General features: G+C 41.6%; 1 protein-coding gene across 4 annotated transcripts in view; it reads left to right on the plus strand.

Moving 5' to 3' along the window:
* DCC (DCC netrin 1 receptor) overlaps positions 1-27534 on the plus strand; it is a 1057140-nt gene that overhangs the window by 323774 nt on the left and 705832 nt on the right. For all 4 annotated transcript variants that reach the window (XM_069219408.1, XM_069219414.1, XM_069219423.1 and 1 more), the window contains exon 2: positions 9567-9887. In XM_069219408.1, coding sequence (XP_069075509.1) covers positions 9567-9887 — 321 coding nt within the window. The remainder of the gene's footprint in view (positions 1-9566; positions 9888-27534) is intronic.

A 27534-nucleotide genomic window follows, 5' to 3' on the forward strand; every position in this document is an offset into this window, starting at 1 on the left:
GCTTGGTAATACTGATATGTTAGATGGAGCCGATTTCCAAGGGGAAGTTGACAGTCACAGGTGGGTGATTTAACTGATTGTAATCCCCGTTGCAAAGCAAGAGTCACCACCTTTCACTGCCTCTAATTGGGCTCTAGCTTCTGACCGCGGTGAGTCCTCCACCAACAGGCAGAACGCTGTCCCCTCAAATGTATTAATGCCCCGAGCATTAACTTAGATTGGCACATTTTAATTATTTACATCACTAGTGCATGGGGATGAGGGCTTTTATGTTCTAATGTCCCATGATATATGCTCTGTTTGGGCTCTTTAGCGCCTCAAGAGTGGCCAATTCGGGCTTCAGATAATTGTGGACGATGTATTAAAAGTTTAAATTAAAAACAAAACAGCTATATTATTATTCTGCTTTACTAAAACATGCCTTAGTGCCTGCTAGTCAGTAAGCTGAATAGTGACAGCAGATGGCACAGACATCATTAGCCATCTTTCCTGGCCCTGTAAGTAAGCCAAGGACACCTACCTAACTAGAAGCAGTGTAAAAAAGAAAACAGCCGTGCCACAATCATTGATTCGTACTTTATTCATACAAGGCAGGGCAAAATAATACTGAAAGGTCTAATGAGACACCTTTCTACTGCAATTTCAAGAGTGAAATGATATCATACATAGATGTATTCAGAAACAACCATTAAAATAAGAGGTGAAGGCTGCACGAAGAAACACCAAGCATAATACTACTCAAACGTACAGTTTTAAAACAAGCTCGTCAAGAAGAAAAATGTGAGATTCAGTATCTAACATCGAGCAGAGAAGAGAGGCACCAGCATAAAAAAGCACAAAAAACCTGTTAACAAGGTTCTTTAGTGAGACATAGGTGGTCTGAATTCCACATTCATTCACTGCAGTTTGAAAGGCTGGCAATTAAATTGGGATAGTATTTTTAGATGTTTGTTGGTTGTCCTTTACCTATTGCTGGCTAACTAGCAAGTCTGAAGATTGGAGACTTTCCATGTGTAATTGATTTTTTAAATAAAATAATATTTGCAGCATCTTTAACACAAAATGTCATCGCAATGATATTATAACATATTGTCTCAGGCAGCTGTTTACTCTAGGAAAGTTACCACGCCTAATGCGGAGAATGAGAGCTTTTATATCCTTTGGGGACATAAAAGTCTTCTCATATGTATAATTGGGGTTAAATGGCTATTCCTATCTTCCCACCTCTTGTTCCATGATGAGTGCACTACTCCATAATGAGACTCTAGGAAAAATATAAATTTTCAATGAACTGATGGAACAAAAGCCTAGAGTTCAGGCAAGTTAGCTCAATGGTATATGTCCTCAACTCTCACCTGCTGCCCACAATTGGGATACCAGAGCCTAACAGGGACAGCTCCTCCATGAGGGCAGAGGAGTGTTGCACCCCCTCCAGCAGCTGCAGCTGCAAAACCTTTCTAAGGAAACGATAATAAACAGTGTTTGTTATTGTTTCCTTGTAAAGGGGTGGGGCCACGTGGGTGACGTGTGAGGGAGAGTGCTCAGCACTCCTTCTTAGAGCGCAAGTGTGTTTGGCCGGCTGTCTCGGGACGGCCAAACAGACATGCGCACAGGGCTTTCTCCAGCCCAGCAACTGCCCTGCTGGGCTGGGGAGAGCCTGCAGAGGCTCCCAGTCTGCCTAGGAGTGCCCTGGCTGGGTGCTCCCAGACAATCCTGATGCTGCTCTGAGCAGTGTCAGAATTGGCCGCAGGGCAGGCTGGGAGCCTATGCCTGCCTGCAGCCAGCAGAGGAGCATGTAGGAAAAATAAGAGGACATAAAAGAAAATGCTAAAACCTTGGTTGAGGGAACCCACAAAATTCAAGATGAAGTCACCTAAGAGGTGAACATGCAAATGTTCTCCACTCTGGAATGCTCACCTTAGTGAGTTATTGTACTTCCATGGCACTATTAACATCTTAGCCTTAGTCCCTACTGAATTCCAATAGTTCTACCTGCTTCCAGCCTGTGAGCAAACAAGGCTGATTGCAGAGGCCCCCTAACTTTTTGCCCCCATTTTCCACTTTTTGCTGGTGTTTTCCTGACTCTGATGGTGCCCTGGGTACTGCTAACCAGTCTCAGGGCCTGTGCTCTGTGTAAAATTGATATGCAAATTAGGCTAATTATAATTGGCTAAGTCAATCTACCTATAAGTCCCTAGTATATGGTAGGGCATGTAGGTTTAGGGACCACAGCATAGGTAGTGCACCCATAGGTGCACTGCTGAGGTGCCCAGTGTCATTTTAAAGCAGGCCTGCCTTGCTGGCTGCTTTTAAATTAAAGGTATATGCACATTCAACTTTGTAATTAAAAGTAGTTCCAAAGTCTTAAACTACCTTATTTTTTCATATAAGTCAGCCCTAAGGTGTGCCCTATGTGCACACAGGGCTGGGTGCCATGTAACTATAAGCAGGGGCCTTATAAAAATAGTCTTATAAGCCCTTGTGAGGTAAAAACAGGCAAATTCATTTTTCCCTCATTGTAGTGAATGGCCTCCATAGGCTAGAATGGGGAGACTTTGTTTTAATTTTTAAAGTCTCCTTAAATGATGCATACCAAGAGTTTGGTATCGAATTAATGGTTGTAATAAATCCCACAACTTCCAGTTGTGGGATTTAATATAACTTGTTCAGGTAAAGAGTTCTAAACTTTACCTAAAAAGTTGCCAATTTCAGCCCTGCATTGTTTTTGCAGCTGTGCTCTGATTGGCCAGCCTCTAGCAGCTTGGCCAAGCTACCTTGATGAGGTGTGAAGCGGCCTGGCTTCACACAAAGGAATGTGCCTGTGGGAGGGAATCTCCCCTCAGCAGATGGTGAGGCAGGAAGGGGAGGGCTGCCAAACTGGTCTTCAAAGGCAGAGAAGGACATTTGGAGCGACCAGCAACACCCCCACATCGTGCAACCCCAGACAACTAGGTGCCCCCTTGATTAGATTAGGAGAGGGCAGGAGAGGGGTGTGTTTATGATTTTTAGCCACACCAGTGGGTGGGCTCAGCCAGAGGTAACCTCCAAAATTCAGATTCAGCCATGATGGATTTTTACAGAATGTTGCCTCCTGTGATTTATTTTTGCCACACTTCCCAGGAAGTGGTCATCACAGGGGGAAGGACCCTGCACCTGATTGGAGAACCAGGACCCCCCTGCTTTTCACCCAGGAGCAAGGATAAAACTGGGAGACCTGCACCCACACCTCAGTTCCCTACCACATCCAACAAGGAAGAACAACAGAAGAAGAAGGACTGCCCTGCTGGACCCCTGGCCTGCACCTGGAACCTGCACTCAGAAGGACTGCACCAGCTGCACACTTGGGCTTCACCACAAGAAGGACTTTGCCTGGCTTCAACTGGTTCAAGAAGGGACTTCCTGTTTGCTACAGGTGAAAAATTGCTATCCAGAGTCCCCTGCACCAACTCCTGAAGACAGCAACCAGCTGACCACTGTCCAGTGGCCAAAAAGGAGTTTGCGCCAGGTGCATTCTGGGAGTTGTAGTCCACACCCCCCAAGGACCCTCTCAGAACTTCTGGACCCTTGGGTGAGCTGTGGACCCCAAAAGAACCTTAAAAGGACATCTGGGAGAAGCCCCAGAAGTTTGGAGAAGTTTGGACAACTTTTGTAAAAAAGCTCCATAGAGGGACCGACCCGCTGCAACAACTCTAGCCGGCTTGCCTCAACCCCGACCCAGCCTGATTTGCTGGTTCGTCCCGGTAAAGAAAATCTCTGAAAAAGAGACTAAGTCCAAAGGTAAAAAATTGACCGGGACCTCCCAGCCAGCTTATCCGAGGAGGGCTCCATGGACGTCGGATCAAGATCCAGGTTTACTCCAGTTGAACGATTATCACCTTGAAAAAATGACTAAGTCCGAAGGTAAAAATCTCCACCGAGGATTCCAGCATCGCGTATCCGGAGAAGGGCTCCAGGAGGTCGGATTGGACTGGCAGGTTCGTCCCGCTGAAGAAAATCTTCGAAAAAGAGACTAAGGGTGTGATTCTGACCCCGGCGGTCAAGGACCGCTGGGGCCAGGGTCGGCGGGAGCACCGCCAACAGGCTGGCGGTGCCCCGCAGGGCATTCTGACCGCAGCGGTTTGGCCGCGGTCAGAACAGGAAAACCGGCGGTCTCCCGCCGGTTTTCTGCTGCCCTATGGAATCCTCCATGGCGGCGCAGCTTGCTGCGCCGCCATGGGGATTCTGACACCCCATACAGCCATCCTGTTCCTGGCGGTTCGCCTGCCAGGAACAGGATGGCGGTATGGGGTGTCGTGGGGCCCCTGGGGGCCCATGCCAATGGCATGGGCACTGCAGGGGCCCCCATAAGAGGGCCCCACAAAGAATTTCAGTGTCTGTCTAGCAGACACTGAAATTCGCGACGGGTGCAACTGCACCGGTCGCACCTTCCCACTCCGCCGGCTCCATTCGGAGCCGGCTTCCTCGTGGGAAGGGGTTTCCCGCTGGGCTGGCGGGCGGCCTTCTGGCGGTCGCCCGCCAGCCCAGCGGGAAACACAGAATCACCGCAGCGGTCTTTAGACCGCGGAGCGGTGTTCTGTCGGGGGAACTGCCGCCGCCCGCCAGAGTTAGAATGACCCCCTAAGTGTGAAGGTAAACTTTTAACCGAGGCCTCCCGCGGCCTGTAGCCGAGCAGGGCTCCATCGCGGTCGGCCTTAAACTTTGACTTTGCCCCGGTCGAGGTGCAACCAGATGACGCGATTGGCGCTTTTTTTGTTTCTAGGCGCTAAAAAATAATAATTCTTTAAAAATTCATATCTCCGGTTTCCCTTAACCGATTTTATTTGTTTTGGTGTCATTTTAAAGATAAAAATATAATCTATGTTTATAAATTGGTTTTGAATTTTTAAACTGTTTCCTGTGTTTTATTTAATTACTGTTTTGTGATATTTGAATACTTTACACTCTGGGGGTTATTACAACTTTGGAGGAGGTGTTAATCCGTCCCAAAAGTGACGGTAAAGTGACGGATATACCACCAGCCGTATTACGAGTTCCATAGGATATAATGGACTTGTAATACGGCTGGTGGTATATCCTTCACTTTACCGTCACTTTTAGGACGGATTAACACCTCCTCCAAAGTTGTAATAACCCCCTCTGTCTCCTAAGTTAAGCCTTGACGCTCATTGCCAAGATACCAAGGGTTGAGCTGGGGTTAATTTACTGAGACCTAACTGGACCTTAGTGGAGGTTAGTGGCCTATTGCTAAGCATAGGTACCTACCTGCCCTTACCAATAACCCATTTTCCAACACAGCCTAGGTCACATTCTGATTTCCGCTTCTCAAAATCTTAGAGTCACAGTCCTCCAGGTATATTTATGATCATGTCTGTTCCACCTGACTTTGTGGCATCCCTTCCTCATCCTATGTTATAGTATTCAATTCAGCAGTGGAACTACCCATTCTTTTTGTCAAACAGTTATGTGTTTTTTTAATATTGTAATAAATATCATGTGAGTTCAGATAGTCGACCCTGTCCACATTTATTTGATATACACTAGTTCCTGTCTAAAACCCTTTTGACTTCCATCATGGCCTAACTTCCAAACATTCCTTAATGTTGCACTCAGCTGTCCACAATTTACAATGTGGGTGACATAGCAAATTTGGCCAGCATGGAAATTCCCACAAAACCCACAAAGGATGGTTGGCTTTACCGATGCATAGCAAATTTGTAAATCTGGAGGTAAAATAATCTCTCTCTTCCGTACCCTTTCACTCACTCACTCCTGCGCCCTTCGTAATCACATCCCTCAGTGACACTTCTTTTTCAGAGACATTATGGCCACGCCATTGATTTGTTTCTGTATAAACATATCCTTGTATTTGTTGCCACCATCATTGATGTTTCTGATTGTCCTAAGAAAAGGTGCCAAATTTGAACTTGTCCAAAATATGCTACCTGTGTTGTACTCTTTCCACATGCTCCATCTCCCAATTTTCTATTCTCTCTTATTTGACTGCAATGTCATAACTTTGATCATCAGCAAAATAAAAGCATGTGGGTTTGACTACAATGTTTGGTGCAGCTCAGCTAAACGCAAAGCTTTCCTTGCCCGAAACAGTTACTCTTATTTGTCCGCTGACCAAGATCTCTCGGAATCCATACTGTGTGTCATTGGAATATTTGGTGGTCCATGCTTGCTTAGCCTTATGACAGCAGGATTTACAGGCTGGTAATGTGCTTTCTGGGAAAGGGCAGCAAAAGTAATTCTGTGCGATGGGTGAGTTGGAGAGACAACCACTGGTGGCGGTGTGATTTTGGAATTTCGACAGAGGATACATTGTCAGACGTGAAACTGGCAGACTACTTTACAAGCCTTTATGGAAGAGACGTTTCATGCAGCCTGTACACTGCAGTTACGGGCAGTCGGGGAGTCATGATTGAAAAAGGCTGTTCATACTCTAATTGCATTTAAGGCTGTTTTCAACAATGGGAAAGAATGCTTCACTATATCCATTTTCAATGCAAAAATTACCTTAATCAAGAGGAAACTTACATGTTTCTTACATTGTTTTTGTTTTAGAAATGATAACCAATAATATGATGGTTGATTTCCTTCTATTAAAATATGTTTTTGTTTTGAAAATGATAACCAATAATATGATGGATGCTTTCCTTTCTTCTGTTAAAATAACAATGGATTGAAACTCAGACAGCAAGCAAACCATACAGCACCAGTCATAAGCATAAGGTATAATCAGAAGGCAGGCATGGCATAGTTAATTTACATGCATATAACAAAGTGATTTACATTTCGTAAACATTTCCATAGAATTGCTAATTTTTTTAGACCTCATTGTATTAAATTTGTTGAGGGTGAAAACTGAAAGAAGTCTTAGAAAAGTATCCTGTTTTGCACATCTAAAATCCCGTTGATTTCTGTATTAGCTTTGTTGTTTTGTGCTCCAACTCCATTGGAATCTCCCCTTAATACAGATGCCTCATGTAGTGCTGGAGGAAGATAGTTGCAGGTGATTTGCAAAGTGAAAAGTTGGATCTTTAGCTGCTTACAGTTCTGGATGCAGACTTCAAAGTCCAAAGGCTCAGCCGGGGATTGTGGGGGAGTTGAAAAATTTGCAGCCTGATGTTACTAAATGTGCAAATCCACCTAAATGCAAAGTATATGTGGAACTTAGTAAATTTTGGAGGTGGTCAACCAGAGTCTTAGTCAAACTTTTTAAGGCATGATGTTTTTCTTTAGAAATTTGATTACATAAAGAGAGGTGAAAGGGTCACAGAACCTTCAACATGACTGACTTTTCAAAAGGCAGCCAATGCATTGTTGCTGTGCTCACAACAGGAATTCATTTAGATGTCTTTCTTGCAAAAGATCAAAATAAGGAAAAAGGCCTATCACCTACAGTCTGCTTCCATTTAAACATTAAGGGGGTCATTCTGACCCTGGCGGTAAATACCGCCAGGGCGGGGGTTGGCGGTAGCACCGCCAACAGGCTGGCGGTGCTCCGCCGGGCATTCTGACCGCGGCGGTACAGCCGCGGCCAGAAGCGGAAAGCCGGCGGTGTACCGCTGACTTTCCGCTGCCCATGGGAATCCGCCATGGCGGCGCAGCTTGCTGCGCCGCCATGAGGATTCTGACACCCCATACCGCCATCCTGTTCCTGGCGGGTCGCCCGCCAGGAACAGGATGGTGGTATGGGGTGTTGTGGGGCCCCTGGGGGCCCCTGCAGTGCCCATGCCAATGGCATGGGCACTGCAGGGGCCCCCGTAAGAGGGCCCCACAAAGAATTTCAGTCTCTGCTTTGCAGACACTGAAATTCGCGACGGGTGCAACTGCACCCGTCGCACCTTCCCACTCCGCCGGCTCCATTCGGAGCCGGCTTCCTCGTGGGAAGGGTGTTTCCCACTGGGCTGGCGGGCGGACTTTTGGCGGTCGCCCGCCAGCCCAGTGGGAAACCCAGAATGACCGCCGCGGTCTTTTGACCGCGGGACGGTCTTCTGGCGGTTCCCGCTTGGCAGGCGGCTCCCGCCGCCCGCCAAGCTTAGAATCAGGCCCTTAGTCTTATGTCTTGTGGCATTGAAAATTAGTGGCACATTGGTTGATACACAAAAATTGAACAGCGCATTTTAATATGTCCCCAATGTCCCTAAAAGGCAAACACCACCTAGATTCTACACCACACACTGAAATGCAGACTTTGACACTAGAATATTTGCCTAAGATATTTGAAAAATGTATAAAGTAGCATTACTACAAGAGATTGCATACCACACTATCACTTTGCTGCCACTGGTTGAAGATTTTAATATGGCCCAGCGAGGAGTTGCCAGTATTCAGACAATGAGAGATGAGATTTGTGAAGTCCTGAGAGAAGTTCAAACTTTATATGTCATTCATTAATTTAAAGTTGTTACTTAGGGTCTCAGTATGAGTCTGGCGGTCTGAAACCCGGACCAGCAGACCTGTTGGGAGAGGACCACTGTAAGGCGAGTGGGCTCTCCTCTCGCCCTACTACAAGGTTTCCCCTGCGCTGACTGTTGGAAACCTCTGAGATCTGAAGTTTCTGCTGGTCAGCCCAGTGGAAACCATGCAGTGACATTGGCATCGGCTTCTCATGGACTTGAGGCCAATGCCATCACACAGATGCCACAGCAGACAGTGCACATTCTGAGGGTGCTGGGCGGGGGGGCCCTGCACTGCTAAAGACATGGTCGTGAGCAGTGCAGGGCCCCCCCTTGGCACCCCAGCACTGCCTTTCTACCAGCCTTGATCCTGCCATGGAAAGACCGGCAGACAGGGGACTCGTGATCAGCACGGCGGCACTGAACTCAGCTCCACCGTGGCAGACCACGACTCCGACTGCTGTCACCCCGTTGGGAACCATGTTGCTGGCAGTGTCGGAGGTCCCCTGGTGGTCTGACCGCCAGAGTTGTAATATGGTGGTTGGACCACCAGGTGTGCAGCAGTCTGACTGCCAGACTCTTAATAAGGCCCTTGGTGCTTGTTCAGCTATTTAGTTAGTTAGTTCAGAGCTCTCATGGAGAAGAAAGTGGGTTGATTGGGCTAGGAACTAGAAAGCATAGGGCTAATCAAGCTCGTAAACTCGAAGAGATGAAGCTTCATATATTTACTTCACCATCTGGAGTTTTCCTGCTAGCATTGGTTAAAATTATTCTTTAGATTTTAGCACCTATGTCTTGTTATGCATTTGTACACACTGGTGCAACATACCCCATTGAAATAAATGTAGTTCCCTGATTTGTTATTTCTACTAATAACAGAGTTTTCACTTTTGAGCGACCTTTTCTTCAGTAGCAAGTTTTCCCTTTATTGCCTTTTTTATTATGTGTTTACTAATTGAACAATGGCCCAAGGTTTCTAGCATTGTTTATATCAGTGACATTGCTTTGTATTAACTTTTGCCATAGATTGTGCCAAATCATCTGCGATGCCTCATGCGATGAAGTATTACTGCACAGTTGATGTTTAATGCTTTAGAATTTGCAAATGTCTTCCTGGATCTAAGGATGCAAGCAACTCTAAATTTGCTGTTTCTGTTTCAGGTTCACAGGTTAAGAGTTTCATATCATTGCGCTTCCTGTCAGAGCCCTCGGACGCTGTCACCATGCGGGGGAGTAACGTGCTTTTGAACTGCACGGCGGAGTCTGATCAAGGGAATCTTGTGATCAAGTGGAGGAAGGATGGAGTGTTTCTGAATCTTGGTGCAGATGAACGGCGGCAACTACTGCCTAATGGCTCCCTCCTGATACAAAACATAATTCATTCCCGGCATCATAGGCCGGATGAAGGTCTTTATCAATGTGAGGCTTCTATAGATGGAATTGGCTCCATCATCAGCCGGACAGCTAAAGTCACTGTAGCAGGTAGGCACTTTTATGCAGCTTCTTGTGCTGAGGCCCCCTCATGTGTATGGAAACCCTGTACCTCCAAAACAAAATACAATCCTATAAGAGGCTTTGATGTATACATGGTCAGATGTTATTCCCAACAGAGATAATGAATCTAAGGAGGTATATTTTAGAGCACATAAGATCTGTTATATGGAGAGAAGATAACATATTTTACTGGTTACTAATTTACAACTGGAAATTCACTCTTAAAGACAAGAGCTGAGTTCACAAAGCACCACTGGCAACACCTCTGTAGGTTTCATGCTACCTTTTGAAGCAGACGTCTGTCTTTTTCTAAAGACACAAAGGCTTCTAAGAGTATTCCTTGTAAATATCTAGGATATTTCTACTTCCCAGACGTTTCTCCTGGATAATGGATCAGTTGATCATATGAAAATATGCATTTGACGATTCATTTTGTAAAATGTCTTTAAAAAAAGCAGCAGAAAAGCATGTTTAAGGGATTAGAAAAAACTAGATAGAACTAAATAATTTTCAGCAATCAAGGGGTCCCCTTTTTATTTATGTCATTGAGTACATTTTTATAGCACACCCGTAAAGTGGAGGCTAAAAGAGAACTATATAATGCATTGAAGGTCCAGGTCGCATTCTGGATGTCTTGATCGTTTGCTTTTTATGTATATTTTGTGTACATTCTGTTGCTTCTTCCCTTATTGTCAATTAAGAAGGTTACAATTAGGGCGTTTACAATAGCATACCTCACAAAAAATATGAGAAGGGGGCATAAGGTACAGCTTTTGGGTTGTGCACATAAGATAAACACAGTCTTTAGTGAGGTTGGGTTGGTGTGAGACTGGGAGTGGTTCATCAAGACTTTGACTGGGGTTGCATATGAAGAATGGTTTAATGAAATCACGTGTTAGCTGATCATCAGGGGCTATTAACTTAACTGAGAGGTACTGTAATACTATTTGGTTATTATTATTTTTTTTATTGAAGAAGAAAGGAAGACATTTTTAGAACTATTTCGCATTCGGGAGGACTTATTTTGAAGCTTGGCTATATCACATATCTTTTATTCTACCAATCCACTTGGACAAGACGTGATAAACATTAGAGTCAGTATATTTTAGGGCATAGATTATGACCATCAGAAAGCCCCTCAATGAACAATAGCGCTTTAAATGCAAGACACCCTACGTTTATATCCTTAAAACCACACTGTCAAATCTAAAGCAGTCCAAAAGGAGAAAGCAGGGACCTCTATGAGGGAGTTAAAGGGGGAGGGAGTGCCTGGCAGTGGATTAAAGAGGCCTGGGGTGCATTCAGGGCAACGCGGCCATGCTATTCAGCGTGCTGACTTTTATTGCACCAGCTGTGGGCTTCTGAGTTAGGCTTCGGGCGCTGGCACACTTTCTTACGAATTAAGTACTGGCTACCACTCTTTGTTTTGGAGAGAGATCACTTAAGATTTTCAGTTATTAACTTGAGGCACCACTGTATGACCTTCCACAAAGTTAATAAACAGTGACACGTTAAATAAATGCAGTTTCAATGAGAATACCTGGGTTTATTCCTGGTAGCAATTTCAAAATTTAGCAACATTAAAGTCAAGAACCTAATCATTAAAATTACAAACCCCGTTTAGTAAAATGAGGGAAAAACTAAAGATGTAAAAGAAGACGAACTTGTCAACATTGGTTAAGGGACTGTAAACTGGTTTTCAAAAGTCAATGTTTGATTACAAAAAGCAGCCACTTTTCTCCACTTGAAAAACTACAATCTAGCCGCTCAGCCTCACATAGGTCGGGTGAGTAGGAACAGGGGAAGTGTCAATTATCTTTCAGCTGACATAATCAAAAGATTCAAATCTTCGCCAGGCTCTTAGGAGGAGTCTCGAGCCAAAGATACAAGTAGGAGACAGCCTTCTTTATGCCTGCTTCCATAGACACACAAACAAATGCCAGTGTCACTGATCTTCAGAATTTTTCTTTAGATATACCGTTTCTTTGAAGGACTTCATATTTATGTTTTATCCTACAGGTAACACAGCTACTTAGCACGTATAATTAAAGTGAGGATAAAAGGTTAACAACCATTACAGAATGGATGCATGAGCCAAGATTTGCATAGGGTTTGTCGGGCATCTCCCTAATAAACTTACTGGATTGTGGGTATAGCATCTAAGGTAAATATTTCAGTGTGCATGATGAGGAGAAGTTGCGGTTCTTGGGTCACTGCGATTTTATGGCTGTACAAAATCATGGAATGGAAGGAATAGAAAGGACTGGCTTTTATAATTCCTAAAATCCAACTTCACTTTATCGTTGGCTCCATTTAGAAAGAAATGCCATCTCCTAAGATGTTTAAAGGTGGAGGCATTATATCTTGGTGATTTATATGAAATTGTTATTTGTTAATTGGTTAGATGTTTTAACTTTGTCATGATTGGATTCCTTCAATTGGTTTGGTACTCGTCTACCTTTTGCAGCAGTGTGGCATTTAAAAGGTGTATTAGAGTTGGCTTATTTCAGTCCAGTGTTCTTGTCAGTCTTCATTCAGATTCTAATATCAACCTAAAATAACCTACTGAGAACTTTCTCCCTATCTTAGTGGTCCTTTTGATGCCACTTAGTAGTCCAGCAACCTCACCTTGACAACTAGAGGTGATACATATTTTACAAAGAGATGCTTTAGATTTAGACAAGTAGTTAAATGAGTACCGAAAATTTGAATTGTGTGACCTTTACAATATCTATGTCCCCTTAATACCTAACCGAGTTTGAGATTTGTGAGGAGAAAGGATTTCATCATGTTTAGTGAGCCCTCACGCTTCAGTTGTGCTGTTGTTTTGTGAAAGAAAATAAACACTTTTACCTAGAAAGGAGTTACAACAGAATTCAGTGGCCATTTTTAAATATACATTTTGGGAGATGGTTCTGACCACCTCATACCTCATGAAAAGACACTTTTCATATCTATAATTTGAAAGATATTCTCAAAGTGCATGCCATGGTTTCTTGGATTCATATAAACAAAGAAAGATGAATAATGCACCCAATGTGAATATTTTATCAGTAGTAAAAAAGAAAAGAGTTGATGGCGGTCACAGTATGTCTCAAGCCTGACCAGACACTACTACTGCAAGTATGCCCAAACAGCTAAGACGTCTGTTCTTCAATCTCCAGATGATGCTAATAACATAGGTTTGTATCATTACTATAGTTATTAAGGACTGTTAAGAGTGGTGTCCCACTGGTGTTGATGGGGTAACAGTGAATGTGTCTTTGGACCTTCAATGTCTTACAGGTGATGCCTCACAAATGTGTTGGATTTACACTGGAAGAACATTCACTGATATTGATTTTCATTAGCCAGGCTTAAAACAATCTTCCCTATCATTACATTTATTTTATTACCCAGTATCTTTAAGTATTTAGGTGTCCAAGTTCCTTAATAGTTTTTTATTCGTTTTGTTCTTTTTACAATGACCATCTTCATTATGCTCGCTGATACATACAATATTCTTTGTCCCTTCTGTGTGACATTAAAACCCATGATTTTAATAATTTGGGATTTAGAACGACACACTGGAAAAGATGAAATGCCTACAAATTATGATATACTACATGTATAATAATTCAAAACTATTTGCAAACCTCAAAAAGCTTGTTAAATGATAAATAAAATAATTCACACCTTTTAGCTAAACCCCTGAGGTGAGTTCAGTGTGTTAGGGATTCAGTATGAAATGTTTTGACTTCTTCTCTGCATATATCCTACATTATATGCTGTTACCCTTTCTTTTGCATTTTAAACTCGTCTCTCCTGGCAGAAAGAAAGAAGTATTTATAACATGCTCTGAAAATGTTCCTGATTTTCATTGTTGTATCCCATTCTGAGAGGCAGAGCTTAAACTAAAAAGGTAATACAACATCCAGTATACTGCATCCCATGTTATAGGTATTTACTGGTTACTGCCTGCACCAAATAACAGGCCACTCTAAGTAAAGGTCTGCGACTACAGATGAATGATTCTGTCTCCCTTAGAGGGACAGCCTGGATGATTGACAATTCTTATATCTTAGAAACGCATATGCATCATATTAAAAGGTAAGCTCATAGGAAGGCAAAGCCTGAACTTTTGAAGCAAGCATGATATTTAATAAGCTGAATGGTACATCGTTTCAGAAGAAATTGATTAATTCTAGATAAAATGAATCTTTATATTACAAGCTTGTATTTAAACATTTATTTCCAGGATTTAGAATTCTAATTGAGACTGATGGACTAAATGCTATGGACAAATAACTCCATCTTTGTGACAGTTGTTAAAACCAAATTCTGACATTCCATTTTACAATTTCAGATTTCGTGTTATCCTAATGTGTTTTTTTCAGTAAACCTTTCATGCTAGATGGAACTATGTTCTGTTGGTTTGGTTTAGCATTTTCATACCAGAAACTTTTCTTTGTGCAATATAATTTATAGAGTATTGAAATCCTAGCCAGAGTAGCAGAGCTTCCAAACCCCCTACAAATAAAAAACAACACAACGATTACATGTTCATTTATTATTGCAAGAAAATATGTTCGAATATATTTGATTTAAGGTCCCTATACTATTATGATAAACAATATGTAGCAAATTAGAAAGGTGATGTTGTTGCATGACTTGCTTACCCAATACATTATCCATCTATTGCAAACTTTTATTGTAAACTCATTCTGGCATTTAATTATTTGTGTTATGAATAATCTTCCTTCGAACCAAATGCATTGGAGTAGATTGCTTGTTATAAAGGTTGGCTCTAATTAGATTCTGTCATCAGAGTGTGGGAATCAGTTTAATTAAAGCTAATATTCTGGTTTGCTTCTTATTAAAAACCTAGCTGGAATATGATCAGGACTTTTAATTAAGGCACAAACCTAGTTTTCCACCTCTTAACTATGGTAATGCATTCAGGCTAGGAATTGTCTCCTGTAGAAAACAAACTCTTCAATTGCCAGTGCATGTTTGGGCACAACTAAACAGAACGCCAAAGCACTGTGTAAACACAACAAAAATAGGGTGTTATGAACTGGTCCTGTGAATAATGAGCACTGACGCTTACAATCACTGTATTCAGAATCTTGCTTGTAGCACAAACGATATAAGCTATTAAAAGCTTATTAAAACTCTTTAGGTGCAGACATGGTTGGAATTCTGTTAACAAAGCATGCATTCTCTGCAGTCGAGACACTACATTGTGGCACTTGAGTATTCCTGTGCACACACTAGTAGTGTGGAAAGACATAGAAAAACAATGTATGAAATGTGTGCAAGTCTTTTTTGTCTTCAAGGTTAAGATCATAAAAGATATCTTCAAATGTGGGACATGAAAATGTTTCATTGTTTTGGTGGGGATAGAGAAACAGAGGGCAGTAGGGTGTAGGAGGCGAGTGAGGTGATTGTGAGAGTATAAAGGAATGGACCTATGCAAGTATTTATAGTGGAGAGTCAAATTAGTATGAGTATATCTTTCTCTAGAGCTATGAGAAAAAGCATTCACCAGTCAGTAATCATACTATTTGCACCGAATGCCCTTGATTTCCAAATGACAGCACAAATGAATGATCCATTGGTTGGAAATGCATACATATGAAGGCTTGAGCAGATATGACAATTGGGATATTTAAATTTGAAACATACTTGATTGCATTTTTTGCAGAAATTAAACAAATATGGCACATTGCTTAACTTACATCTATGGGACACTAACAGATGCACTGGAGATGCATTCACGACCTTGAAAAAGTGACTAGGGAAAACAGTTTGAAATTTCCAGCCATGCACTTATAAGAATATGGGCCATCTCTCCCTATTCCTAAATAGCCATCGTCATTATATTAAGGCCAGTGCCAATAGGCCTTCTGAACAGAGACCTATGCCACCTGCTGATGGCAGGGAAAATAATTAAATGCAAATATTTTTGAGTTTCTTGTGCTTCAAATGTTAGATACCATCAAAGCAGCACAACAGTGCGGGGTATTTCTACCCCTCTCTTCATAACATCGGACCACTTTGTCTAAAATAGCCAAAGTGCCACAAAGTAGGGCTGTGGTTGGGTTTGGAGGTGTAGGAGTGCTTGGAACATTTTCATATGTGGAAATCATGTACGTTTTCTAACACTCTGTAATGTTCACCATAAAGTCTTGATTTTATAGTTTTTGAGTGGGTATATGTGTTACATGTTTTCCATTTTAGCCACTACAAGTATTGCTAGAATTATACCACAAGTAAAATAACTTATTTAATTCAATAAAATGATATACATTAATCATCCTTCCGAAAATTCAACAATTCGGCTAATCAACATACAGCTGAATCAGTGTCACATTGCATGATATCAGGACATGAACAGTCAAAAATTACTTTATCCACATTTCTGAAATGTTATGAAGGAAATGCAAGAATTATAACATGCGTAAGGTGAAAAAAGCACCTATTTATTTGCAGGAACTGCTCCTCCTTCTGACATATCACAAGATACAGATTCCCAGCCTCCCAATCAGAGCTATTATCCTGTTAAGTCAGTACTATTTAGCTGCCTCCTAGATGGACTTCATTCCCATACACAATTAAATACTCTCAAAAATGTAACATAAATACCTACTTGATAGCATTCATTGAAAGTTCACAAAACAATAAAAATACTCGACAACACCAGTATCTCCAATTTCAATGAAAAACATTGAACTTTAGCCTAGACCAGGATATTAACTCAACACTGCCTTCTGCTATTGGTATTACCCTTCCAAGCTAGTTAGAATAAATACCTGTACCTAATTTCTTCATCCGCTGGCTCACCCTCGATCTCTATACCCACATGCATCGCTCTCATGACCTCTCCTTTCCCATACTTAATAAGCATTTTACCAGTCCATAGTTTATCACCTCTTTGAGGGAGACTTTATAAATCCACAAAAAATAAATGAAAAATGATGCAAATCAAACTTAAGCATGTCTCAAACAATCCCAATCGGACATACTTGACTCTATGAATTTCCTAACATTAAATGGTCAAATAAATTTGGTAAAAACAGTAAAACAATTAGCAAATTCTACAATTATGCTTTATTGTCAGGACCTATATAATTTGAAGATGTTCCTAAAGTGATTACGGATTGACACTTGACACTGGGATGTCTGCTTTAAAAAAAAAAAAAAATCATTTGAAATTTGAACCATATACATTTATTGCATGCATTATGCCCAGAACTTGAAAAGCCAAATGAGAAAGTTGGTGCAATTTTACTTTAGTCATTAAGTAAGGGCTTTGATTTTAAGAATCAGTGAAGCTTTTTTTGCAAACGGACTTTCTTGCACTACAGGTATGCTCATGTAAATGCATCAGGGCGAATACAACTTGTTATACAAGTCCCATTTAGTTATGACTTTTAGACATTATGTGCAAACTGTACAATCCAGGCAGCAGTTTTATTAATAACTTCTCTAGCCCACAGCTCTGCAATCTTAGCATCTTTTGAAGATTCACTAATGAGAATCATTAATGATTCACATGCTTGTTTTGTCAGGGCCTTTCAACTGATTATATGTGATTCTCCAACAATCCACATCCTTCTTTCTATTTGCACACATCAAGTAAAACTGTCCACGGACAGAGTAGTGCTGTGCCGGCTTGCAATAGAAGAGACTTGTAGTAAAAGGCAGAGAGTAATATGTTTGCAATGGAGCAATTAGGAGAATCTGGTGCTCAGAAAAGGATCTTGGTGAAGCAATCGGATTTTAAAATAATTCATGGATAAACTAACTTGGTATGCAGCTAGTCTTCCTTATTTGCAGCTTTTGTATAGTGTGGTTGGCGGGAGAAATGGATACAAATGGAAGTGTGTAGGCGGTTGTAGGTGGTAGATGGTACCAGATTCGTAGACTGCCTTGAAGATAAGGGGTCTAAGCCAGACTGTCTCTGTTTCACAAAAGGAAACCTTCAATTGGAAGCAGATTGGGTTGCTTTTACATGAGTAAATAGAAGACATCTCATTGTAATAGAGCTAAGCATGGGAGGGCTGAGTAACTTACAAGGAGATTACAGTAAAATGAAAGTAATGTTAGAGGAAGGAACTGCTGTGAAAAGAGGGCTGGTTGTGACATTCTGGGGCTATGATTACAATGTTTCACCAATTTCTGGCTAGTAGCAAAATTAGGTTGTTACTCGTAGGAACACAACCAGACTGGAAAATAAAATTAGAACCAAAAAACCTGCTTCTGACTGCAGAGAGCTCTGAGATCTGGCCTGATTTATTTTGTACTCATGTACTTGAAGTTTCTCAGATGGGTCAAATGTGCAAACCTATTATGATCCTAGGTGCACAAGGGTCAAGAAGAATATATTTCCAGAGAGCGAACGGACCAGTGGTCACTGAGACCTTTGGGTGAATGAGACTTTGAGTCTGCCTCCGACTGGTAGGTGTGACTAAGTACCCTGGAACCATCCCCACCGAAACGAGGGTTTTAGGAGTGACCAGGGTATGATATCCAGTATCTGAACACAATGGGACTTTTTGCAAAAGCCCTAAAGCAGCAAGAAGGACAGGAATTAACCTCACCCTTAAAAAAGGGGGTACCTTTGAAACATAAATCAGCAAGTATAGTAACATTTAATCTAGAGGCCCTATGTACCTTTAGTGCACATTACTAGGGACTTATAAGTAAATTAAATAGTCCAATCAGGTATGATCCAAGGTTACCATGTTTAAAGGGAGAGAGCATATGCACTTTAGCACTGGTTAGCTGTGGTAAAGTGCACAGAGTCTAAAAGCCAGCAAAAACAGTGTCCAAAAAGTGGAGGGAGGCAGGCAAAAAGTTAGGGGTGACCACCCTAAGGCTGTCTGGTCTAACAAACTGGATTTAGCTGTGGGAGTAAATGAAGCATACATCGTGGTTTATCTCCCCCTATGATTTGGAGCTGGAATCAGGAAGACTGGAAACATTTGGGTGTTCCAGCCTGCAAATTAACTGACCTTGTCACTTCTGTCACTCTTCTGGGTGTGAAGGTGAAGCATAGCAGTTTTTGGTGTGAGTGGTCTCTGCTAGCAAATTCTGGTAATGCACACAGAGTTACATAGACCTTTAAAATCCCAAAGTTCCTATGGCCATTTTTGGCATTTTTTTTTTAATTCTTATCGTCTGTCCACCTTACGCAAATTTTATAATTTTGATCTTGCTTTTACCAATTTGGTTTGGGAATTTTACTTACTGTTTTCTTGACTTTCATGTCGTTTTGGTGCTGCTTGATTGTATTACTGACATTTCCCCAAAGGAAATGATGCTCTATTTGTGTTATATCTACCAGGGCTATTTCCAGGTTTGCTCAATGAACTGTAAGTACCATAAACAGGCACTGTTTTATTAACGTTATAGGAGTCCTTACCCTGCTCTCCCAGTTAATAATCTAGGTTCTCCCACTTGGTGATCAGGAGTTGGGGTACAGGACACGTGTGCAGCTGATACTTCACTACCTCAAGAGCGAGGAACTAAAATTCCCTAGTCAGATTTAGAATAAAAAATGCTATAGTTGACTGGATCTTTCTTTGATTCAAGGCATTCTGAAATACAACGTTGAAAACCAAGTAATTTCATGTAACTGCCTTGTCATACCTATCAATATCAGTGATTCAGTTTGAACACCAAATGAAAGAAGAATGAGGTGTAACAAGCCCACCATTCCTGGATAGAGATAAGCCAGGCACAGATTACACCAGAGATGTAGAAAGAAGAGGAGTAGTAAGAAGTAGAGATGGAAGACCAGTATCATGTCTCAGCCTGTTCCTGAGTGAGCTGAAATGTGGTGCTTGGAGATGGAAGGTAAAAAGGCTGTTTGAGAACTTTAGCTCAAGTTGGTTATTGTTGCTGTAGAGGAGCAGGAAATTGTGGTTGAAGAGGGAAGCATAGCTGTGACTCATGAAAAAAGTATGCAAATTGTGGAAATTGAAGCAAAACAACTAACAAAGGACAGTTTTCCTGGAGGGATGAGTGGAGCACCAGTGGAAGTGAAGCCTAACTTCCACTGTCCAAAAGCTGTGGAACCAAGCTCTATGGCTGGTGATGCTATAGAGAAGTGATGCATGACTTTTAAATTGGTACGTTTTATGCATGTAGTGGTTACCTATAGAAGGGCGGAACACAGACGCTACCCTAATTCAGAGACACTGCAAAAAGAAAACTCACATGAAGGGAATTCTGCGGAGGGAACCTAAGAGGAATTCGAAGAAGTTTGGAAAAACCAGCAAACAGTATCCACAGAAAATTGACTATTTTGTGGATGCTTCATGTATGTCAATGAAGGGTTGGAAATAAACCAACAAAGTGACAACTTTTGGTGAACTTTAAAATTTCATTATGAAGGAGTGCATCCTGAATAATTGTTTTACTGAATTTTGTCGCCATCTAGTGAATTCAGGGCTCATGGGCTAAAGAGGACCTGGGAGGGAACCTGAACTATGAGTAAGCATTACAGTGCCTAGCAAATATGTAGCTACACTCATGCACACTGGGTTAGTCCCCACATGGAAAAATAAAGCTAATGACCGCATATGGCTACAAAATAAAGACAAGGGTGGGAAGTTTCAATACCTTTTAGGGAGAAAGGAGGATAGGTACTCAGGAGGAAGAGGCCTTATGAGAAGGGTGGTTACTTTAATTAACAGATAAGAGGATACTGTGCTTGTAATAAGAAGCCTCTTCTGGTGGGCATTCATTAGGGATGTCTGGTGTAGCTCTGTGTGTATGGGAGGTTCCTAAAAGGTTCCTAAAAGGTTTTTGCTAGGCGATCCCACTGAACAGGGTGTGACATTGTGCAGGGTGCAGAAGGTTTATGCTAAATTCTAGAAGATGAGAATGATGTGAAACTGAGTGTTCCAGCAGGGGACAGTTAACGGCTGGTCCCTTTTGCAGATGGATGACACATACAGCATGCCTTTTCACTGCATGACTGTAACTATCCAGCATTACTTTTATCTGCAGTAGCCTAAGACTTCATCTTTTTGCAGAGTTCCTGTTACTGCACTGTAGGATACCTGCACCAGCCAGACTGGAGAGAGGGACAGATTTGTTTTCCAAGAGCTTTACCTTTAGGGTTAGCTCAGTATAGTATGTATGGCAAGTAATTTCCATGGGAAGGAGAAAGACTGCCCTCTGGGCATGGTCACCTTAGACCTGATGAGGTGGCTGCTTAAAAAGAGTAGTTTTATGTCCATGTCAATGTAATTAAGGAATTGTGAGTTAACTCTTGACGATTAAAATGTGTGCATTTCATTTAGCTCACCTATCTTTGCAGCAGATCCTTGAATCCACTTCGATTCGCTATCTACTGTTGAATAGCTTAACATATGTGCTGTTTAATAAGTATATGTAACTACTGCATGGTTTCTTGGAAGTTCAAGGGAAGGATTTCACATCTAAGCCCTTAACACATGGCTGTTAGCAGCTACTTCCACTGAGTTGTGACACTAGATTTGTTGGCCTTGTTTCACCTATTCGAACTAATTGGATGCTCAACACTTGTCCCACACTTTATATATATAAACCTCATATTTTGTTAGTGGTCCCTCACTCACAGGTTAAAAGACTTAGCTCTTCCTATAGTTGATCGAATTTAGGTGGTGCTAAAATATATCTCTCCAAAGAAGTAACAACCTGCAGCAGTTATTTTCATAGTTCATGGAATGAGGTCAACAAAACTACACAACCTTGATGATGCACCATATGCCTGCTCTTTGTTTGCTGTCAGAAAATAACTGAAGTACCTAGCCTAGAAACAGTGAGCTCGCATTTGGATTACTGTGGCCCAATCTCTGTTGTTGCTCGGAAGATCATGCAGCACGTACAGTGAATCCAATTATATGTGGCTAGAGTAGTGGTAGAACTCAGCCATTATCCATATTTGTAAATACTCCACTTGCTTATGTGTGCCAACCATATTTATCTTTGATCTGTACGTCTACCGATCTGTGGTGTCATCACTACTAGATGACCAGACCCTATAGCCCTTGCAGAAAACCGACATGTTCAAATAATGGCTGTCTGTAAGCCCCCAGGAGAATTGAAATCAGATTATCAAAAGGTAAGTGCATACAGGGAAGTATCAATTTATTATGCCTAAATCCGCATCTGCATACCTTGAATATATATGTACCTCAACTCGCATTTACATCTATGTAGATATAGAAAATCTAGACTCACTTAACAGTCGATATTTTTTATTTTCTTTTTGGTCTCGTCGATATTCCGACTAAAACAAGAAAGTAATACAACTGAATTCTCGGGTCCAAGGTTGTGGTGTTACCTCAGTTGAAGCTTGGGGTTAAAACCAAGGTACAAATGCTTCAGAATGAATTAAATTTGAAAACTGAACTAATTTCTGATAGGGGTTGTAAGCAAGGATACTGGCTTGTGGCATCCCCTTAACTGAGGGGACGCTAATTTCCCTCTGCTCAGTTAAACTTTCTGATCAAACTATTACTTTGAAATAACCACAAGGAAACAGGTAGCATAAGGTGAAATTCCATGAACAAAAAAAATACATAAAAGAAACATAGATAAAATAGGATGATCCTGAGGAACTATGTTATCCCTAAATTCAGCATCCATTAAAAGTCAAGAACATGATGGTATTCACACTCTAAAATTAAACTATTTTGTAAAACAACTTTTTCTGAATTCTGATGCTATGCGTTTGATTATATGGCAACCGAACTTTATTTCATGCTCCTGGTGTGCTTCGAAACGTAATTGCATAGCTTATAGAGCGGCGTTTCTACTACAAGTAGACTAACACTGCAGATCTACAAGCGGTGATGTGGCGAGCTACCAGTGCCCTAGAAGCAATGATTTGAAAATGAATGTGTTTCACCTCTAGGTTGATGCTCACAGTCTGGTCAGGTTGGTAGTGACTGAAAGTCATTACCTCTTGACAGCAGTTTGATGGCCTAAGTGAAATGAGTTGGTTGTCTCATTCCAGTTAATCTAAACTGCCTGCCCAACCAACCTGTTAGGCAGAATGTCACAGTACCAGCCAGTCTCTGCAAGCACCTCAACCTGATTTATACACCTGTTACTATGCATTTTGTCTCAGACATAAAAGGAAAATGCTAAACTCTTTCTCAAAGGCTTGTTTCTTTTCTGTGTTTTTTAAAGTTTTGGTTCATGAAAATACTACTTGCAACTATAAACATAATTTTATCATTGCAAGATGTTTGAGTATAAAACTAAAAATATTCACTATTCATTGATTACTTTTCTATTTTCGAGACATGTATTAGAGAGTACGGAATGTATTTCCTTTTTGTATGTACACGTGTATTTTGGGCTGTTTTCTTATGTCACCTTCCTTTGCATGGTTGCAGAGCCTTGCTTTCCATAATGAGTATGTTACATTAATTATGATGTTAAATGTTCAGTTATGTGAGGTGGTAGGTTTGAAGGTATGCTGTATCTTCATCTGACTTTATTTGGAAAAGTAAATGGCCACTGAAGGGGAATGGAATTATATTCCTTTGGAAAATAAAAAAAATACTATGGCACTGTTGAGTCTGCTAGGCGTTAGCCTTCTGATTCTGTCTGTAGTTCTGAATGGTACCTAGTAAGATGGAACTGCACGTGTCTTTTGAGTTTGTCCAGATACAGCAGAAGGGTGGGGTACAGAGGTTTGGACTTGGCTGGTTGTGAATGGGGTGTAATGTAGAAATTTTGATAACAACTTTCTTCAACAGCGCGATGTCAAGACCGTTACTGTAAGCTGAAAGTAAGGAAGTGGCTTAAGATCTGGAATCGTTTTTCTTATGAAAGGAAGTGTACTTAAAGTGTTAGGTTAGGCCTATTGGTGCGACCTCCATGATGTCAGAGGTAATGGTTGTGCCAGATCCTAAGTCATTCCTTCAGATTTGACAGCCATGAGGTATAGCCACTTAGAAGACAGTCATCACTGTGGACAAGGCAGCTGGAAATAGCATGCATCTAAATGTGTCAGTAGAGTAAATCTGTAAAAGCAAACTACAATCGTCGGTAAACTACGCTACTGGTTGCACGTAAATGGTGCGCCAATGGCATTTTAGTGAATGTTGGTTGATCTCTCCTTCTGCACACATTTCTTATATCTCATTTTTTATCGCTGATATCATCAGGTTTATTGATTTTTTTCAAAAGAAGTGGTTGTTATTAATTTAACAATTTTGTGGAAGATGCTAAAAATGATGTTGCAATGGATATCATTTAAATACTTAGCCAAATAAGTTCAATGTTATTCTGATGAATTATGCCAGAAATATCGTTTACGTGTATGCGCCTTTTATTGCTGTTATTGTACTGCAAATTGATGGGTTCAGTAATGGCTAGGGATAATGCATTTGTAATCACAGGGGTAGAGAAATTATATATTGAGTATGTAGCATGCACGACACGCGCAATGCCAAAATCAAAGCACTCCACAGCCTGCCTCTGATCTAATTGCAACGCGGTATTTTCCTATTTCCAGATGCCCCTTAGCGGCCTTGAGAAGAGAGTTGCTTCATAAAAACCGGACGTTTTAGCAGATTTTTCTGGTTTAAAAAAAGCCTATATTTATGTTTGGAAACAATTGAGACAGAGATTAATTCTACTGGCCTTTTGTAACAAATTGTTACTGAAATATTTGCTGTATGAGGAGAAAATAAAACAACAGATTCAGTCCATTAACTTTATGGTACAATTGTGACCTATGAAATCAAATTGAAGCAGAAATCCCTGCAGGGAAACAGTCACTCTACGCACTCACGTCCTGACACAAATAAATTATCAGAGAACAATTGAATGGAGGGAATTAAGCCCATTGCTGTATTGGTTTAGCACGCCCAAGATTGATAAGACAACATGACATATTTGATATAATTTATTCTGAAAACCTGGTTGGCTAAATCAGAAGTGTTTAAACTGTGCAGGGAAGAAGATTTAATTAAACCGGATGAAATAATCTGTGTCAGTAGGTCCATGCCCTGTAGCGCCGAGCTCAGACGGCGCTCTGGAGCAAGGTAGGCGTCGTTAAAATTCAACAGATTGCAAGAAGGCCGGGGGTCCAAGGTCTTTCTCTGTAACTAAAGCTTTGGCGGGGTACAGAAGCCCTTGGCTATTTAGCAATCCGAAAATAAACCTGTGTGTGCCTAAGCGTCAGCTACTAGACTGCGCGCTGTAATTCAGCAGGATGTATGCGGAATCTTTCTCTTTGTCTTGATATACATTTGTTACTGTTTATAGAACACCGAAATAGAATGTGCAATTATCTTATCATTTTATTTAACTCATACCTGGTTATTATAGCTAAAAGAGTGAAGGACTAAAACTGTCAACATTAGACGATTGAGTCTGTGACAGATGCATGTGGTTAGTTGAAGAAAATTATCCGTACGTCCACTAGTTTCAATGTAGAAGAGAAATTGCAATTTTCTTTATGCGGGCGAGTGCAAACCGCTCCGTCCCCTGCAGTAATCTCTCTTTGGGCTTCTAATCACACCCATGTCACGTCAGTCACTTTCATTGGTTCGTGGGCTTGCCTTTTAAAATCCGCTTGCTTTGATTTGTGAATCATGCATACGTTATGCCTCTTCCGGTGTTTAGCCCACCTACACAGCACCGGTAAACTACTGTAAACATACAAGGCTCCATGTTTTCAGCATGGTTTACGGACTACTTCATCTTTTTATTTTCCACACAGCGCGATCGCGCTGGGGTTTACATAGCGCGAACGCACTCTGTTTTTCCGTTTTCAATTTCAGCGCAATCCAGCTACATTTTACATAGCGTGGTCGCGCTTAGTTTTTTTCTTTTAATTTGTGTGGCAAGAAATGTCCGTTTAGGAGTTTACAATGCTAATAGCTCTAACTCGAGCAAATCCGAGACCCGTTGCATTGCAAACGCTTGGTTTTATTTTGCATTAGGTTCTGTATGAGAACGTCTGACTTTCAGTATCTGATCCTACGAATTTGACAAATAAGTTGGCCACAAATGTATTTTCTATATTTCGTACAGGCTGGCACACTGAGGTAGTAGTTGCACCTTCAGAAAACATACTGAGGTTGCCCAACAAAACACAGACATTAATGTCTAAAACAGTTTGACAATTTTTCCAGCATTTGAAAGAGCAGTTGTTGTACAGACATATCAAATAGGAGTTGGAAGAAATTGGGTTTCTGTTTGGCAGAGGTATGCACCCTGTCCAAGCAGGAACCACAATCCTAGTCAGGGTAAGTCTGATACACACCCTAAATTAACCTGTGCTCACCCCCTGGTAGATTGCACAGTGCAGTCAGGCTTAATTTAAGATCAATATATAAAGTATTTGTGCATCATGAAAAACAGTAAAAACACCACAAAAAAGACACTACAACTGATTAGAAAAATTTAGCTTAATTGTATGAGCAAACAAGACCGAAAGAACAAAAATCCTATAAGTAGAAGTTGAATTATGAACTTTTAAAGACTAAAATGCAATATAGTGCTTAAAAGCATAACGCACCAACCGGCTCAATCTGGTTGCGCTAGATTAAATCCACATGTTCATGCTGACCGCAATGAAATGCAAGTTCAATACGGTCCGAGGCTACTCTGCTGAACTTTTACCTTCTCAAGAATTGAGCCAAGAGTCCTATTCATGGAGAGAAGATCGCCAGGAGCAAGAAGAGCATCGCTGGTGATGGTCCGTGGGTGTGAAGAGTCGCCCAGGTTTTGCAGATAGGTGGATTGGAGCATCGCAGTCACAAGCAGCCATGCTTGCAGTGTGAAGAGACAACCTTGCAGTGACTTTCGCTGATTCAGGTGCGAGCTGGCTTCTTCACAGTCGTGAAGAGCCCAAAAGCTTGATTTCATGAGCCAAAAATCACTTCCAAGGGCCAAGGACTGAAGAATTGCCTCCTGAAGGTCAGGAGTTGGTTGAAGAAGGTCAAGAAGCTGTAGTAGGTGAGTTGGAAGTCTTTTGTGTCCCTGAGACTTCAGAAACAGGAGGCAAGCCAGCAAGCCTTGGTGTCCCTTTGGTTCTGGGTTGGAGAGATTCAGGTCCAGTCCTCCTCACTGCCAGTGAAGGAGGAAAGCAGGCAGCATGTCAGCACAGCTGAAATGGAGTCCAGAAGAGCCCAGTAGAGTTATAATCCTTTCTGCAGCACAGCAGGCCTTCTTTCCGCCAGAGTGTACCCAGGTCCAGAAGTGTACTGAGTTGGTGGTGTCTAAGATCCAGTTTGTATACCCAGTGGTGCCTTTGAAGAGCGGGAGACTTGGAAAAGAGGCCACTGAAGTGCACAGAGTACTTGCCCTTCCTGCCCTGGCTCCAGACTCACTACACAGGTTATGCAGCACATTGTGAGGGATCAGGACACTGCCTTCTCAGATGCGTCAGCTACATCCTCCCATCCTGCTCAGAATGAGCCAACAGAATGTTGATGGTTCATCAGACACACCGAAGCTCCCTTTGTGTGTGGCTGTCTGGAGGTAAGTAAGAGCCCTTGCCCTTCTTGTCCTGGCTCCAGACTCACTACTGGGGGTTATGCAGCACATTGTAAGGGATCAGGACACAGCCCTCTCCGGTGTGTCAGCTCCTTCCTCCCATCCTGCTCAGAATGAGCCAACAGAATGGTGA

Source organism: Pleurodeles waltl, chromosome 1_1, assembly GCF_031143425.1.
Source record: "Pleurodeles waltl isolate 20211129_DDA chromosome 1_1, aPleWal1.hap1.20221129, whole genome shotgun sequence".
Classification (NCBI taxonomy): Eukaryota; Metazoa; Chordata; class Amphibia; order Caudata; family Salamandridae; genus Pleurodeles; species Pleurodeles waltl.